Here is a 13,490-nt window from a genome sequence, read left to right as displayed (position 1 = left end):
ATTTTGCATATACCTGACTCCTTTATTTTCCCCCACTGGCACCCCATTCTGCTGTCTGTGATCTGACTGTGCTGGGTGCCTCTGTACATGGAATCATGGAGCATTGTTCCTCTTGTGACTGGCTATTTCCCTTAGCCTTGTGTCTTTGTGCTTCATCCATATGGTAGAATTGCCCCAGAATTTCTTTACTTTTGAAGGTTGAACAGTGTTCCCATATGTGTGTTTACCCATTCTGATCGTTCATTTAGCAGTGGACTTTGGGTTGCTGCTGCCTTTGGAAATTGTGAATAGAGCTGCTAAGAACATGGGTGTACTGTAGTGCTATTTTTCTGTTTTTACAAAGACAGTGCATAGCAGTTCTTATCTTTTTAATCTAAGTATTATTCCAAACTAAGAGGAAGATGTTTATCTTTTTATCTTTTGGATTTTTGGTAGGGGTGTGTGTGTTTTGCTTTTTTTAAGATTAAATTTAAGACTTTTTAACTATGCTATTTAATTAGTGAATTGCTTTGTAGGGATTATAGAGTAAAAAGTTTTGACTGGACTGTTATATTTAGAATTGTATAGCAATATAATTTTATTCAACCAGCTAATCTCATTTGTGGGTTACACTAGCTGTAGCGTTTTATATTAAAATTCTTTTCATATATCTGTTCCTTAAACTCTCTATACATCTCACTTTATTTGCCTGGGTATGCATCCTAAATGGCCTACCCCTACATGTTCTAAACAATCTTGTGAAAAGCCTTCTCAATAGCTGTCTGCCAATTAACAGAGTAGGGGTGAGAATTTTGTTAAACCCTAAGCTAGAAAAGAAGTGAAGAGAGTTGTTTATATACTTAAAGCCATTGGTGATGGGTGTTAGATGCAGGGGTATTTGTAAGCATTGCCATGTTAGGACAAAGTGAGTTTAGGTTAGATGTATTAGTAATAGGTGATTCTTTGTATTACATAGAGTTATTCAGAGGTTGGTGCCTTAATTATTTGTTGTACTTGATGTAAGTGGCAAGCAGTGGTGTGGAAGAGGGAGGAGCAGTTGGGAAAGATATTGAAGGAAAAGCGTGGATCCCTTCTCAGTTCAAGATCCTGTGAAATAAAGGTAATGCACTATTGTAGGAGAAACTTTGATGAACACTCAGTTTCTTCAGCCATGTATTTTTATGAACCTAAATGTGCAGCTCCTCTGTTGAGACCAAACTCTCTTGCAAGAAACTATCAACTAACTTTGTGGTAGGTGGTGAGATGGTAGATTCTGAGTCACAGAATTTCCGGACAGTTGATGATACATTTGTGAATAATGTAGATTTGCCTGTAAGAGGCCACCTAATACAGTATGGTCAGAGGTATTAACAAATCAGGATGATTGCACACTTTCTCGAGCTCTGGGCCTAAGGAAGCAAGGATGAAATTGCAGGTTTGAAAGTTTGCTGCACCGATGCTGACACTTTCCTGAAGCTTTTCTGTCAGGGGTAGAGGTGACTTAAACACAAAGCATTACTCATAGGATTTAAGGCTAGCTGATCATGGCAGAACATTGTCCCCTTTTAGGAGCCTTTTTTTTTTTTTTTTAACCTAGGTAAAACAGCTCTCAAGTTTTTCTTTAGATTCTCTTTGCCTGAAAATGTATTGGCCAAAAAAACCAAACCAAACCAAAACAACAACAACAACAAAAAAACAGTGACCTTTTTGCATTTCTCAAATAATATATATTTGGTAATAAAAGTAGAATAACTGATATTAGAAAAGTTAGTTGGGGCCAGAAAGAGGAATGTTTTTGTTTTGTTTTGCATTTGTTATGTAAGTTAAAAGGAATTTTTAAAAACTACCCTTACTGACAGTAGAAACACTTTCTAATGAATATGACATTGACATTTGGCCAAGGTTCTTGGAAAATACTAATGATTTCAACATAGTACAGCTCCTTTCTTTTGGCAGTGGAAATGAGATGAACAGAAACAGTTACTGTTTCTTCCTGCAGATACTTCGTGCAGACAAATATAAGAGTATAAAATTATGGGAATGTAAACATTCAGTCTTTTCTAACACAGCAGTATTGAGATAAAATTCACATCTTGAACATTGTTCCCAATTCATGATCTGTAAGCTCACAGCTGTACATCTACCAGCATGATCAATTTTATATTTTTTTAATTTTATTTTTTAAAAATTTTTAAATATTTATTTTTTAGTTTTTCGGTGGACACAACATCTTTATTTTATTTTATGTGATGCTGAGGATCGAACCCAGTGCCCCACGCATGCCAGGCGAGCGTCCTACCGCTTGAGCCACATCCCCAGCCCACGATCAATTTTAGAACACTTTCATTACCCTCAAAAGAAAAATGCACCCAGGAGCGTTAAGCTCTGCGCTAACAAACCAGGGATCTCTCTTCTGCCTCCCTAGATTTCCTATTTGGGACATTTAAACTAAATGGAACCTCACTCTCTTTGGCCTTTTGTGAGTGGCTTTTTAACTTAGTGTGAGCCCTTTTAAAGGTGCTCCCTTCATGTTGATTGCTGAATAATGTTCCATTCTTTGGACTCATCACATCTGTCCATTCATTACTTGGTGGACATTTGTATTGTTTCTACTTTTTCTGTTTATCTAAAAAATGCTGTTGGAAACATTCGTGTGTAAGATTTTGTGTGGACATATGTTGTCATTTCTTTTGGATATGTGTGTGTGTGTGTGTGTGTGTGTGAGTGAGAGAGAGAGAGAGAGAGAGAGAGAGAGAGAGAGAGAGAAAATGCTGGGTCATATGGAATCTAGCCACACTTTTCCCAAGTGACTGCATCCTTATGTTCCTATGATAATGCACTAGGGTTCTAATTTCTCCACATCCTTGCCAGCATTTTTTATTACCTGCTTTTTGATTATAGTTATCCTAGGGGGTATGAAGTGGTATTTCATTGTGATTTTAGCTTGTATTTCCAACATCTGATGATGTCAAGCATCTTTTCTTATGTTTATTGGGCATTTTTGTATTTTTTTGAAATATGTCTATTCTATTTCTTTGCCCATTTAAAAATTTGACTATTTCTAATAGTCTTTTCATTATTCAGAATTCTTTATTCTGGTTCAAGTCCCTTATTAGCTATATGATTTATAAGTAGTTTTTATATTCTATCTATTGTCTTTTTCTTTTTTTTTCAAGTCTTCATACATGTACTTTGGATAATGATGTCAATCACATTCCACCATCCTTGCTAATCCCCTGCCCCCTCCCTTTCCCTCCCACCCCTCTTCCCTATCTAGAATTCATCTGTTCCTCCCATGCTCTCCCTCCCTACCCCACTATGAGTCAGCCTCCTTATATCAGAGAACACATTCAGCATTTTTTTGGGGGGGGGATTGGCTAACTTCACTTAGCATTATCTTCTCCAACACCATCCATTTACCTGAAAATGCCATGATTTTGTTCTTTTTTAATGCTGAATAAAATTCCATTGTGTATATAAGCCACATTTTTTTTAAAATCCATTCATCCACTGAAAGACATCTCGCCGAAAAAACAAATAACCCAATCAACAAATGAGCTAAGGACCTGAACAGACACTTCTTAGAAGAGGATATACAATCAGTCAACAAATATATGAAAAAAGACTCATCATCTATAGCAACCAGATAAATGCAAATCAAAACCACTCTAAGGTATCATCCCTTGCCAGTCAGAATGGTAGCTATTATGAAGATAAGCAACAATAAATGTTGGTGAGGATGTGGGGGAAAAGGTACACTCATACATTGCTGGTGGGACTTCAAATTGGTGCAGCCAATTTGGAAAGCAATATGGAGATTCCTTGGAAAACTGGGTATGGAACCATCATTTGATTCAGCTATCCCTCTCCTTGGACTATACCCAAAGCCCTTAAAAACAGCATACTACAGCGACACAGCCACATCAGTGTTTATAGCAGCATAATTCACAATAGCTAAACCTAGATGTCTTTTTCTTTTTTGATAGTGTCTTTGAAGCACAAAAGTCTTAAATCTTGATGAGTTCCATTTTTTTTCCTTTTTGTTGCTTGTGCTTTTATTGTTGTGAGAAACTACTTACACCTAACCCAAGGTCATATGGATTTATGTTTATGTTTTCTTTTAGGAGTTTTATAGTTTTAGCTCTTAAAGTTAGATTTTCCTCCATTTGGATTTTTCTTGTCCTTCCTCCACTATAGTTAGTTCATGAGTGTGGAGTGAGATAGGATTCTACTTTCATTCTTCAGTATGTGGATATCCAGTTGTCCCAGCAAAAGTGTGCTTTCTCCTTTGTTCTGTCTTGTCACCCTTGTCAGAAAACTGGACTTGCAGTTCTGTCCCACTGATGTATATATTTACCCTTGTAGTAGGACCACATTGTCTTGGTTACTGTAGTTTTGTAGTATTTTGATATAGTGGAGTGTTTTTTTTCTTTGTCAAGAATGTTTATGCTGCTCTGGATCTTTTGCCTGCCTGTGTTTGTTTCTTTCCTTCATTTCTTCCTTTTCTTTCCCCCTCCGTGGTGGGGACTGAATCCAGGGCCTCACACATGCTAGGTAAGTGCTCCACCACTAAAGTGCACCCCAGCTTGGCTTGTTGGTTTTTATAAAAAAGCAAGCTAGGATTCTAATGAGGATTTCCTTAAGTCTGTGTGTACACACGCATGTGTGAGATGCTGGGTGTTGAACCTGGGGCCTCGTGCATGCTAAGTATGTCCTCTTATCTCTGAGCTGTATGTAGTCCCAGCCCCTGCCTTGAATCTTATAGATTTGGAGAGTATTGCCATCTAAACAGTATGAAGTCTTTTAATTCATGAACATAAGATTTCTGTTCATTTATTTAAATTTTTAATTTTTATCAACAAGGTTTTGGAATAATTCTTGCATTTCTTTTAAATTGATTCCTTTTAGTATTTTTGATGATATTATAAATGAAATTGTCTTTTTAATTTCATTTCCAGTGTTTTCATTGCTGGTGTATAGAAATACATTGATTTTTATATTTTATCTTTGTATCCAGTGGCCTTGCAGAATGTATTTATTCGAATATTTTTTTCATGGATTCTTTAGGATTTTCTACATATAAGATCAAATCATTGCAATAAAGATATTTTTACTTCTTCCCTTCCAGTCTGGTTGCCTTTTATTTTTCTCACCTAACTGCCCTGACTAGAATTTCTAGTACTGTGTTGCATAGAAGTTGGTAGTAAACATCCTTGTCTTGTTCTTGATATTGGGCATTCAGCTGTTCAGTTCCACACCAGTGGTGGGTTTTCATAGATACTTTCTAATAGGCTGAGAAATTTCTCTACTATTTCTAGTTTGTTGAATGTTTTTATCATGAAAGAGTGATAGGAGGGCTGGGGATGTGGCTCAAGAGGTAGCGCGCTCACCTGGTATGCGTGTGGCCCGGGTTCGATCCTCAGCACCACATACAAACAAAGATGTTGTGTCCGCTGAAAACTAAAAAAAAAAAAAAAAATTAAAATTCTCAAAAAAAAAAAGAGTGATAGGATATATTTTTTGAGTTTTTATTAAATGCTCTTCCAAAATAAATTACTCTTAAAAATGACTATTTATCTTTTTTTTTTAATTTGCAGAAATTGATTTGCATACCAAATGTGTGGTGGATGTTGATGCAAACAAGATTATTCTTAATCCTGTAAATACAAATATTTCCAAAGGAGATGCCCGGTAAGTTAAGAAGCAATGTTATGTTCAATGGATTTTTAATGACCGAGTTGAGTTCACTTGAAGGAACTTGGAGTGCTCACTGTGGAGACATTGCTGTCTTCAGGAGTCTGCTCGGGTGGAGGGGTCACAGTCTGTGCAGGGGTGATGAGTGCTGGGATGTGTGTCACAGGCAGAATTGCTTCTGTGGGAAGACAGGGCGCGTAAGGTTCTGGAGCCGTCGAGGAAGGCTTCTGGAAGCACTGGGCTGGGAAGGGTTGGGGGAATCAGAAAGGAAGAAGCAGGTGGGTGGGAAGGCTGTCAGGCCATCACTCAGTGAGGGTGCCATTCACTTCTGCCCAGGCAAGCACTGTCTGTCCCCGCTCAGTGCTCCCTAGGCGAGGGCGGTCTTTGGCCCAGGGATGCCTCTCTAAAGGCTTGTGGCCATAATGGCGTTGTCATTCCAGGTTTGTTCCAGCTCTGCAGTTGATTTTAAGTCTTTGAGACAAGAGACTGTCAGAGACAGGGGTGAGCCCTCAGGCGGCACCCCCAGATCTTGATGAGGGAGAGGAAGAAAGTGAATTGGAGAAGGAATGAAGAGATTAATTTGGGTTTTCTTAGTAAATGGAGGGAAATTAATTTGATCAACTAAACTGGGATCAGATTACTGAAAACCTGGAAGGCAGATAAAGAAATTTGGCCTGTATTCTTGTCTGTATGATTCTGCCTCTGACCGTGTTTCAGTGTTGTGATTGAGGGGGGTGGAAAGATGGTTGATTGGCAAGGTAGAGAGTGGGTCCAAGTAGGAAGGACATTTTGTGGAGAGACTGGCTGGGTGATGCCGTGTGCACAGAGGATTCTCCATAAGCACCACAGGCAGGGTCGTGTGTGGCCCTCCACAGAGTTCCTTTTGAGTTGGGTTGAAAGAGCACTGGGTGTGGAGTCAGAAAATCTGAGTCAAATCCTTTGAGTCAAATCCTTCCTCAGCTGTGTTGTTGTTTGTTATTTTCAACTTTTTGAACCTCCTCTGTTTGATGCCTGCCTTATCTGTCTCACAGAGAGGTTTCCCCCAAAGATCAAGTTGATTAGTGATTGGCAAAGTGCTTTATAAAGTGTGTATAAGTATGTATTATTATCAGTGTGAGGTATTTAAGTATCTCCAGCTATGAGGACTATGGGATATGCTGTCATTAGGGTGTGAAGGGAAGTTATGTCAAAAATGATGCTGGGATCTCAAGGCTGTGGATGGGATGAGCTGTTGCCCTGGGTGACATTTATTTTGGGGGATGTTTGCTGCTCTCAGAATGCTCAATGTGGAAACTTTTGCTTATATTGAGAAATGTGGGCAACTCAGCAAATCTGGAAGCAGTACCCTCTGGTAGCAAGTGTGGGTTTTATTTATTGACTGACTTGAAGTCAGCTTCTTGCTGGCACAGTTATCTACCAGTGCTCTTTATTTATGAAGTGTGTTAGCTATTTATTGCTGTCTAACAAATTATTTCAAATGTAGTGGCTTAATGCAGCCATAATTATTTGTTGTCCCATGGTTACTGTGGGTCAGGGGTCCTGTCGGGGGATGGCTTGTCCTGTCTCACACCCTGTGGGCTCTCACTGGAAGGCTTGAAGGTGGGAGTTGGAATCACCTGGAAAAGGCTCAGTAACCAGGCCTGGTAGTCGATGCTGCCTTTTAGCCAGAGGTGTCTCTGGGGCTGTGTGCAGGACATGCACTCACAGCCTGTGGCAGGTGCCAAGGCAGGTATCCTGAGAGAGACCAAGCCAGGAGGAAGCACTTGGCCTGTGTGTCCCAACTTGGGAGTCTCACAGGTCACTTAGGCAACATTTTCTTGCTCAAGGCTGGTGTAAAATTCTATACAGTTTAGAGAAGAGGAAGCATCCATTTTTCAGTAGAAGACAGTCACTGTGTATTATAAGAAAAGCTTCTGGAATGAGGTAGGTATTGTTGTGCCCATCTTTGGAAACTGCCGTCATCTGCCACAAGTGTGTACTAATACCTACCTGACAAGGTTCTTGTGAGTAAAATGAGCACACAGAAGCTAAAAAAAAAGTATGTTTCCTTTCCCTTGGCGATCTTCAAATCTCAAGACATTTGTGAAAGAATTAAATAGTACTTTTTGATTCTGTAGACTATCTTAGATGGCTCTTTTTTTGGATAAGAGGTTATTTTTTTTTCACTGCTGGGAATTGAACCCAGGCATACATGCTGGGTAGGTGCTCTGTCACTGAGCCATACCCCCAGGCCCCGTTTTATTTTCCTCTTCCATATGCTGAAAATTACTCAGTGCTATAGTTGCTTTCTTAGATTAGAAAAAAAGAGAACTTTTTAAATTGACAATTTCCAAAAAGGATAGTATGTAATGGTTTGGGGTAAAATTAAGTAAAGATTATTTAAAAAGCAACTTTTGGTGCTGGGGTTGTGGCTCAGTGTAGAGCACTTGCTTAGCATGTGTGAGGCCCTGGGTTTGATTTTCAGCAGTGCATATAAGAGAATAAAGTTCCCATCAACAATAAAATATTTAAAAATATTTTAAAAAGAAACTTTTTATTAAAGTATTTAATACATGTATGGAGAAGTATATAACTTGGTGAGTTTTCATAAACTGGACAACATTCCTGTAATAGACACCCTCATAAAGAAACAATACTACTAGCATGGCAAAAGACCATTTTATGAGAAGTGCTTTCTTTTTTCTTTTTAAGGTGTAATATCAAGGTTTAAAGAAAACAAATTTTGGAGTGTAACAGTTCAGTGGCATATGTTGATATCATTAAATTTGGGGAAAAATAGAAAAAAACACACATTAAAAGTTGAATTTTTAAAAATATTTTATTTTTTAGTTTTTCGGCAGACACAACAACTTTTTGTTTTTTATATGTGGTGCTGAGGATCGAACCTGGGCCACATGCATGCCAGGCAAGCCTGCTACAGCTTGGCCACATCCCCAGCCCAAAAGTTTAATTTTTAAAAAAAAAATATTTTTAGTTGTAGATGGACATACATTTATTTATTTATTTATTTATTATTTTGTGGTGCTGGGGATCAAACCCAGGGCCTTGAGCATGCAAGGCAAGCACTCTGCCAACTGAGCTATATCCCCAGCCCTAAAAGTTTAATTTTTATTAATTAATGATAGGAGATTAATTACCATCTTGCTGTGGAGTGCCAACTAATCTGGAAAATGAATAATGACTTTTTAGGGACTATATTTATTTATTTTTTTGAATTTTTAATATTTATTTTTTAGTTCTCGGTGGACACAACATCTTTGTTTGTATGTGGTGCTGAGGATCGAACCCGGGCCGCACGCATGCCAGGCGAGCGCACTACCGCTTGAGCCACATCCCCAGCCCCTAGGGACTATATTTATAACCAGCAAGTTAGAGATTTGAAATGAGCGTGAAAGTGATTGAATCACTTAAAATCACTAGTCAGGGTGGGCTCAATTTAATATTTTTTCCTTTAAAAGCTATAATATTATTGCTTTATGGTCCAATTCTATTACTGTAAGATGCTAGTTATATATGTACTTTACAATTCAAGTTATGCTTTGAAATTGAACAATGTGAATTTTAAAACAGTAGTTTATTTTTTCTGATCAATTTTGTCTTAACTTTTGTAAATTTCATAATGATTTGACCTTTTGTTTATGAAAACCAACAGGAGCCATGGTTAAATTAATAGGTAAACCATCTCATTTAACAGCTTAATCATGGAGATTTGGGAAACAGTTTTGCTGTGCTGTGTATGGAATTTCAGAACCATTTTGAAAAAGAAGAATTTTGAAACTGAGAAAATTGATAGTAGAAGCCCAACAAAATTAAGAACGCTTACTTTGGGACCAGGCGTCCTGGATTGAATCTCAGCCCTACCTCCTAACACATGTAACCCTGGCGAACTTCTTACTTCCCTCTGCTTCTGTTTGCTCATTTGTAAAAGTGGGGGTTATAGTAGAACCTGGTTATAGGTTGTTATGAGGATTCAATGAGTTAGAATTTCTCTCATGGGTCAGGTGTGATGGTCCATGCTGTGATCCCAGCCACTTGGGAGGCCAAGGCAGGAACATCTTTAAGTTCAGGACCAGCCTCAGCAATTCAGCAAGACCCTTTCTCAAAATAAAACATGGGGGCTGAGGATGTAGCTCAGTGATAGAGCACTCTATATAAAAAGTGCTGGTCCATGGGAACCCTATGAGAAGGTTAGCTGTTATTCTTTTTTTTTCTAAATAGTTATTTTTTTTAGTTTTAGGTGGATACAATATCTTTATTTTATTTTTATGTGGTGCTGAGGATAGAACCCAGTGCCTCGTGCATGCCAGGCGAGTGCACTACCACTTGAGCCACATCCCCAGCCCCAGTTGTTATTCTTAGTATTACTTTTATTATTGCTATGGCCTGTGTTTAATTGTAGGCCATGTGAAATTCAGTTATCAATATAACTTAACAAAGATAGTAAATTTTTAAAAAAAACAAAATATATTTCAATTCAGTGTTTAAGTATATACGCCTATCATGAAATTTCCTAGTTCTAGAAAAAGTTCAGCTTTGCAAGGACAGAAATATTATTGAATTTGCCCTCTGTTGATTGTGTACTTAAGAACAAGTTTGCCATCTCTACAAGAGACGGACAGGCCTACCCCCTAGATTTATTTTTTCAGTGAATAAAATATTAATCTGTGTAATCCAGGCTTTCCCTTTTTAGTATCTACTAATTTGGGAAACCAGGTCAAAACATTTCTTTTGAACATAGGGTAGGAACAGAGGGACCTTTTATCAAACTTGGAAAAGATTCATGATGAGCTCTTCCGGTTCCACAGCTCCGCTTTGACACATCCTATTTCAGTGGCAGAGTCCTGTATCCACGAGATCTGCCTGTATTTCTTGGGATCAGTCCTGGACACACACTGACACGTTGTATTTATTTTCTCATGTATAGCCACACTACATATAATACTAGTACAATTAAATATCTTCAAAATTAACCTTCTTGCCCTGAATCAGTTGCCCTCAATATAGTTTTCTAGATTGATTCCTTGGGGTTTTCTAGATCTTCATTGGTAACGTATTTACAAAATTAAAAAAAAAATTTTTTTTAGTTGTCAATGGACGTTTATTTTATTTATTTATTTGTGGTGCTTAGAATCCAACCCAGTGCCTCACACATGCTAGGCAAGCACTCTACCACTGAGCTAAAACCCAAGCCCCTACAAATTGTTTTTTAGGGCTAATAGATGGCTAATTTAATATCTAGTTTTAAATTTTTTAAAAGGTCTTTTTATTTTATTTTATTTTTTTTGCAGTGTGAGGGCTTGACTAGAGCCATGCATTTGCAAGGCAGGTGCTTTAACACTGAGCCACATCCCCATTTAAAAAAATTTTTTTTAATTATTATTATTTTTTTGTGGTAATAGGGATGGAACCCAGGATCTCGTGCATGCTAGGCAAGTGCTCTACCACTGAGCACTTTTATTTTATTTTGAGTCAGAATCTTGCTGGGTTGCCCAAACTGGTTTCAAACTTGTGATCCTCCTGCCTCAGCCTCCTTAGTAGCTGGGATTATAGGTGTAAGCCACCAAACCTGGTTATTCTTAGATTTTTTTTTTTACAAGTCAGATTCTCAATGTGTAATTTTGAACATTGGGGAGCACATTATTATAAGTGTCTTATGTAACTAGTTATAATAATAGCATGCTGTGAACAATCCCTTTTTAAATGACTAAGATAAATTTTAGGCCTTATTTTATTTGGATCATGTATTATATTAACATTTTATTCTACAAGAAAACAGTAATACTTGTGTTTGTCACCATCATAGGGCAAAATGGTTTCTTAGGCACAATTTTATCTTCTGCCTCTTGCTTCCTGGGCAAATTAAGATGGTTTCTCATGGAGAGCAGCTGCTTTTGCTTTGTGAGTCCCTTGTGTTGTAAAAGCTGACATGTGGGTGAGTTTGGAAAATAGAGCGCATTTCCCCGTGGACCTGCCAGTTGTTTCAAGTAAGCCTGGTCTTGGGCAGAAGAAGGCCTAGTTTAACTCCCAGCTTGGGCAGTATTTATGCTTTGATAATGCAGCCAAAGTGCTTCAGACCTCTTCCTGGCCCATGACTCAAAATACTGAAAAGGTGTACTCAAGAACTGAGGCTGAATAATATGAATAATTTTTACTGCTTCATGGAGGACATTCTTATATGTGAAAAACCAAAAAAAAAAAGCCTTTTTTTTTTTTTTTGTGGACGCGGGGTGATGAAAAAATAAGTGCCTACCTTCTGTTGGTATCATTGTGCCCAAGGTGCTGATCTGTTATTTTTATACCACTGGGGCAAATGTCAAAGCAGTGAAAAAAGCAAATCACCTTAGTGTTATTATGACAATAGTTTTGATCTCTAGACCTTCTGGAAAACTCAGGGGGTCCCTCAGGAATCCTCAGACCACAATTTGACCACTGAGCACTTTTTATTTTATTTTGTGATCAGTCCTGGACACACACATGTTGTATTTATTTTCTCATACACAGCCACACTACATATAGTAGTACTGCAATGAAATATCTTTGGAATTAACCTTCTTGCCCTGAATTAATTGCCCTCAATATAGTATAGGGATTGCTTTAGGAATTTTATCCAGTTTGCAACTTGTAAGAGCCAATATTTTGGTTTGTTTATTTTAAAAGTTTTCATTGATATATATACACACACACATACATATACCATATAGTTCATCCCTTTAAAGTGAACAATTCAGTGGTTTCTATTATATTTACCAAGGTGTGCAATCAGTGCCATTATCTACTTTTATGTCTTTGTGTGTGTGAATGTGGGGGCCAGTGTTGGGATTGAACTCAGGGTGTCACACAGGCCAGGCAAGTACTCCAGCACTGAGTCCTCTTTAAGGGTCTACTTAAGTTGCCCAAGCTGGCCTGGGACTTTGATCTTCCTGCCTCAGCCCCCTAAGTAGCTTGGATTACAGGTATGTGCCATCAGGACCAGCCTTGCTTATGTAATTTTTATCATTTTATTAATCTACTTTCTTTCTTGTACAGATCTGAGATTTGCCTGTTTTGGACATTTCCCATAGCTGAAGTCATATGCTATATGGTCTGTGATTGGCTTCTTTTATTTAGCATGATGTTTTGAGGTTTATTCTTGTTGTAACATCAGTACTTTTTTTTTTAAATGGCAGCATAATATCCCACTGTATTCCAATTTGCTTATCCATTCACCAGCTGATGGATATTTGGGTTGTTTCCACTTTTCTTGGCTTTATGAATAGTGCTGCTTATGTATAAGTCTTTGTGTGGATGTGTTTCCACATTGTCTTCAGTAGATATCTAGACATGGAATTGCTGCCTAGGCATGGAATTGCTGGGTCATATGGAAACTCTATGCTTAATGTTTGAGGAACTCCCGAAATGTATTCCAAAAATCCTGCACTCTTCAGTCCCCTTTCCCCCTAGTGGATAAGGGTTCCATCTTCTTTGGCTTATTTTTTAGAGAATGACAATTTACCGTAAGGATAATGGTAGTACCTCTGGCTAATTGGAGAGTGCATGTCCTGCCTCCAAGCATTCAAGTTACAATGAAAAAGCAAAACAAAACATTGTGCTTTCCAAACAAAACAAGTTCGGCCAGCTTCAGCCCTTGGCTACTGGTTTGGAAGCGCTGGTTCTGCTAAACTAGAGTCTAGTTACATTTCTGTTGAGTAGGACTTCCTTGTAAGGTTTTTAAAAACTTGAGCACAATTTTAAGGGTTACTGGTACAGCTAACTTTTTGTTTTTAAACAACAAACAAACAAAAAAGAAACATTTATGTTCCTGTGACTGAGTTTAATAA

General features: G+C 38.0%; 1 protein-coding gene across 6 annotated transcripts in view; it reads left to right on the top strand.

The window, feature by feature from the left end:
• The window catches only part of KIF13B (kinesin family member 13B), a 533,579-nt gene that overhangs the window by 385,666 nt on the left and 134,423 nt on the right, over nucleotides 1-13,490 (top strand). The window contains exon 2 of one of the 6 annotated variants that reach the window (XM_081269243.1): nucleotides 5,577-5,670. The exons of the other annotated variants lie outside the window; for them this stretch is intronic. Within the exon in view, the coding sequence (XP_081125369.1) occupies nucleotides 5,577-5,670 (94 nt within the window). The remainder of the gene's footprint in view (nucleotides 1-5,576; nucleotides 5,671-13,490) is intronic. 6 annotated transcript variants of the gene reach the window in all.

This window comes from Spermophilus citellus (assembly GCF_964194105.1).
Source record: "Spermophilus citellus genome assembly, chromosome: 16".
Lineage (NCBI taxonomy): Eukaryota > Metazoa > Chordata > Mammalia > Rodentia > Sciuridae > Spermophilus > Spermophilus citellus.
The sequence above is the reverse complement of the archived record's forward strand: the minus strand, read 5'-3'. Positions and strand labels throughout refer to the sequence as shown.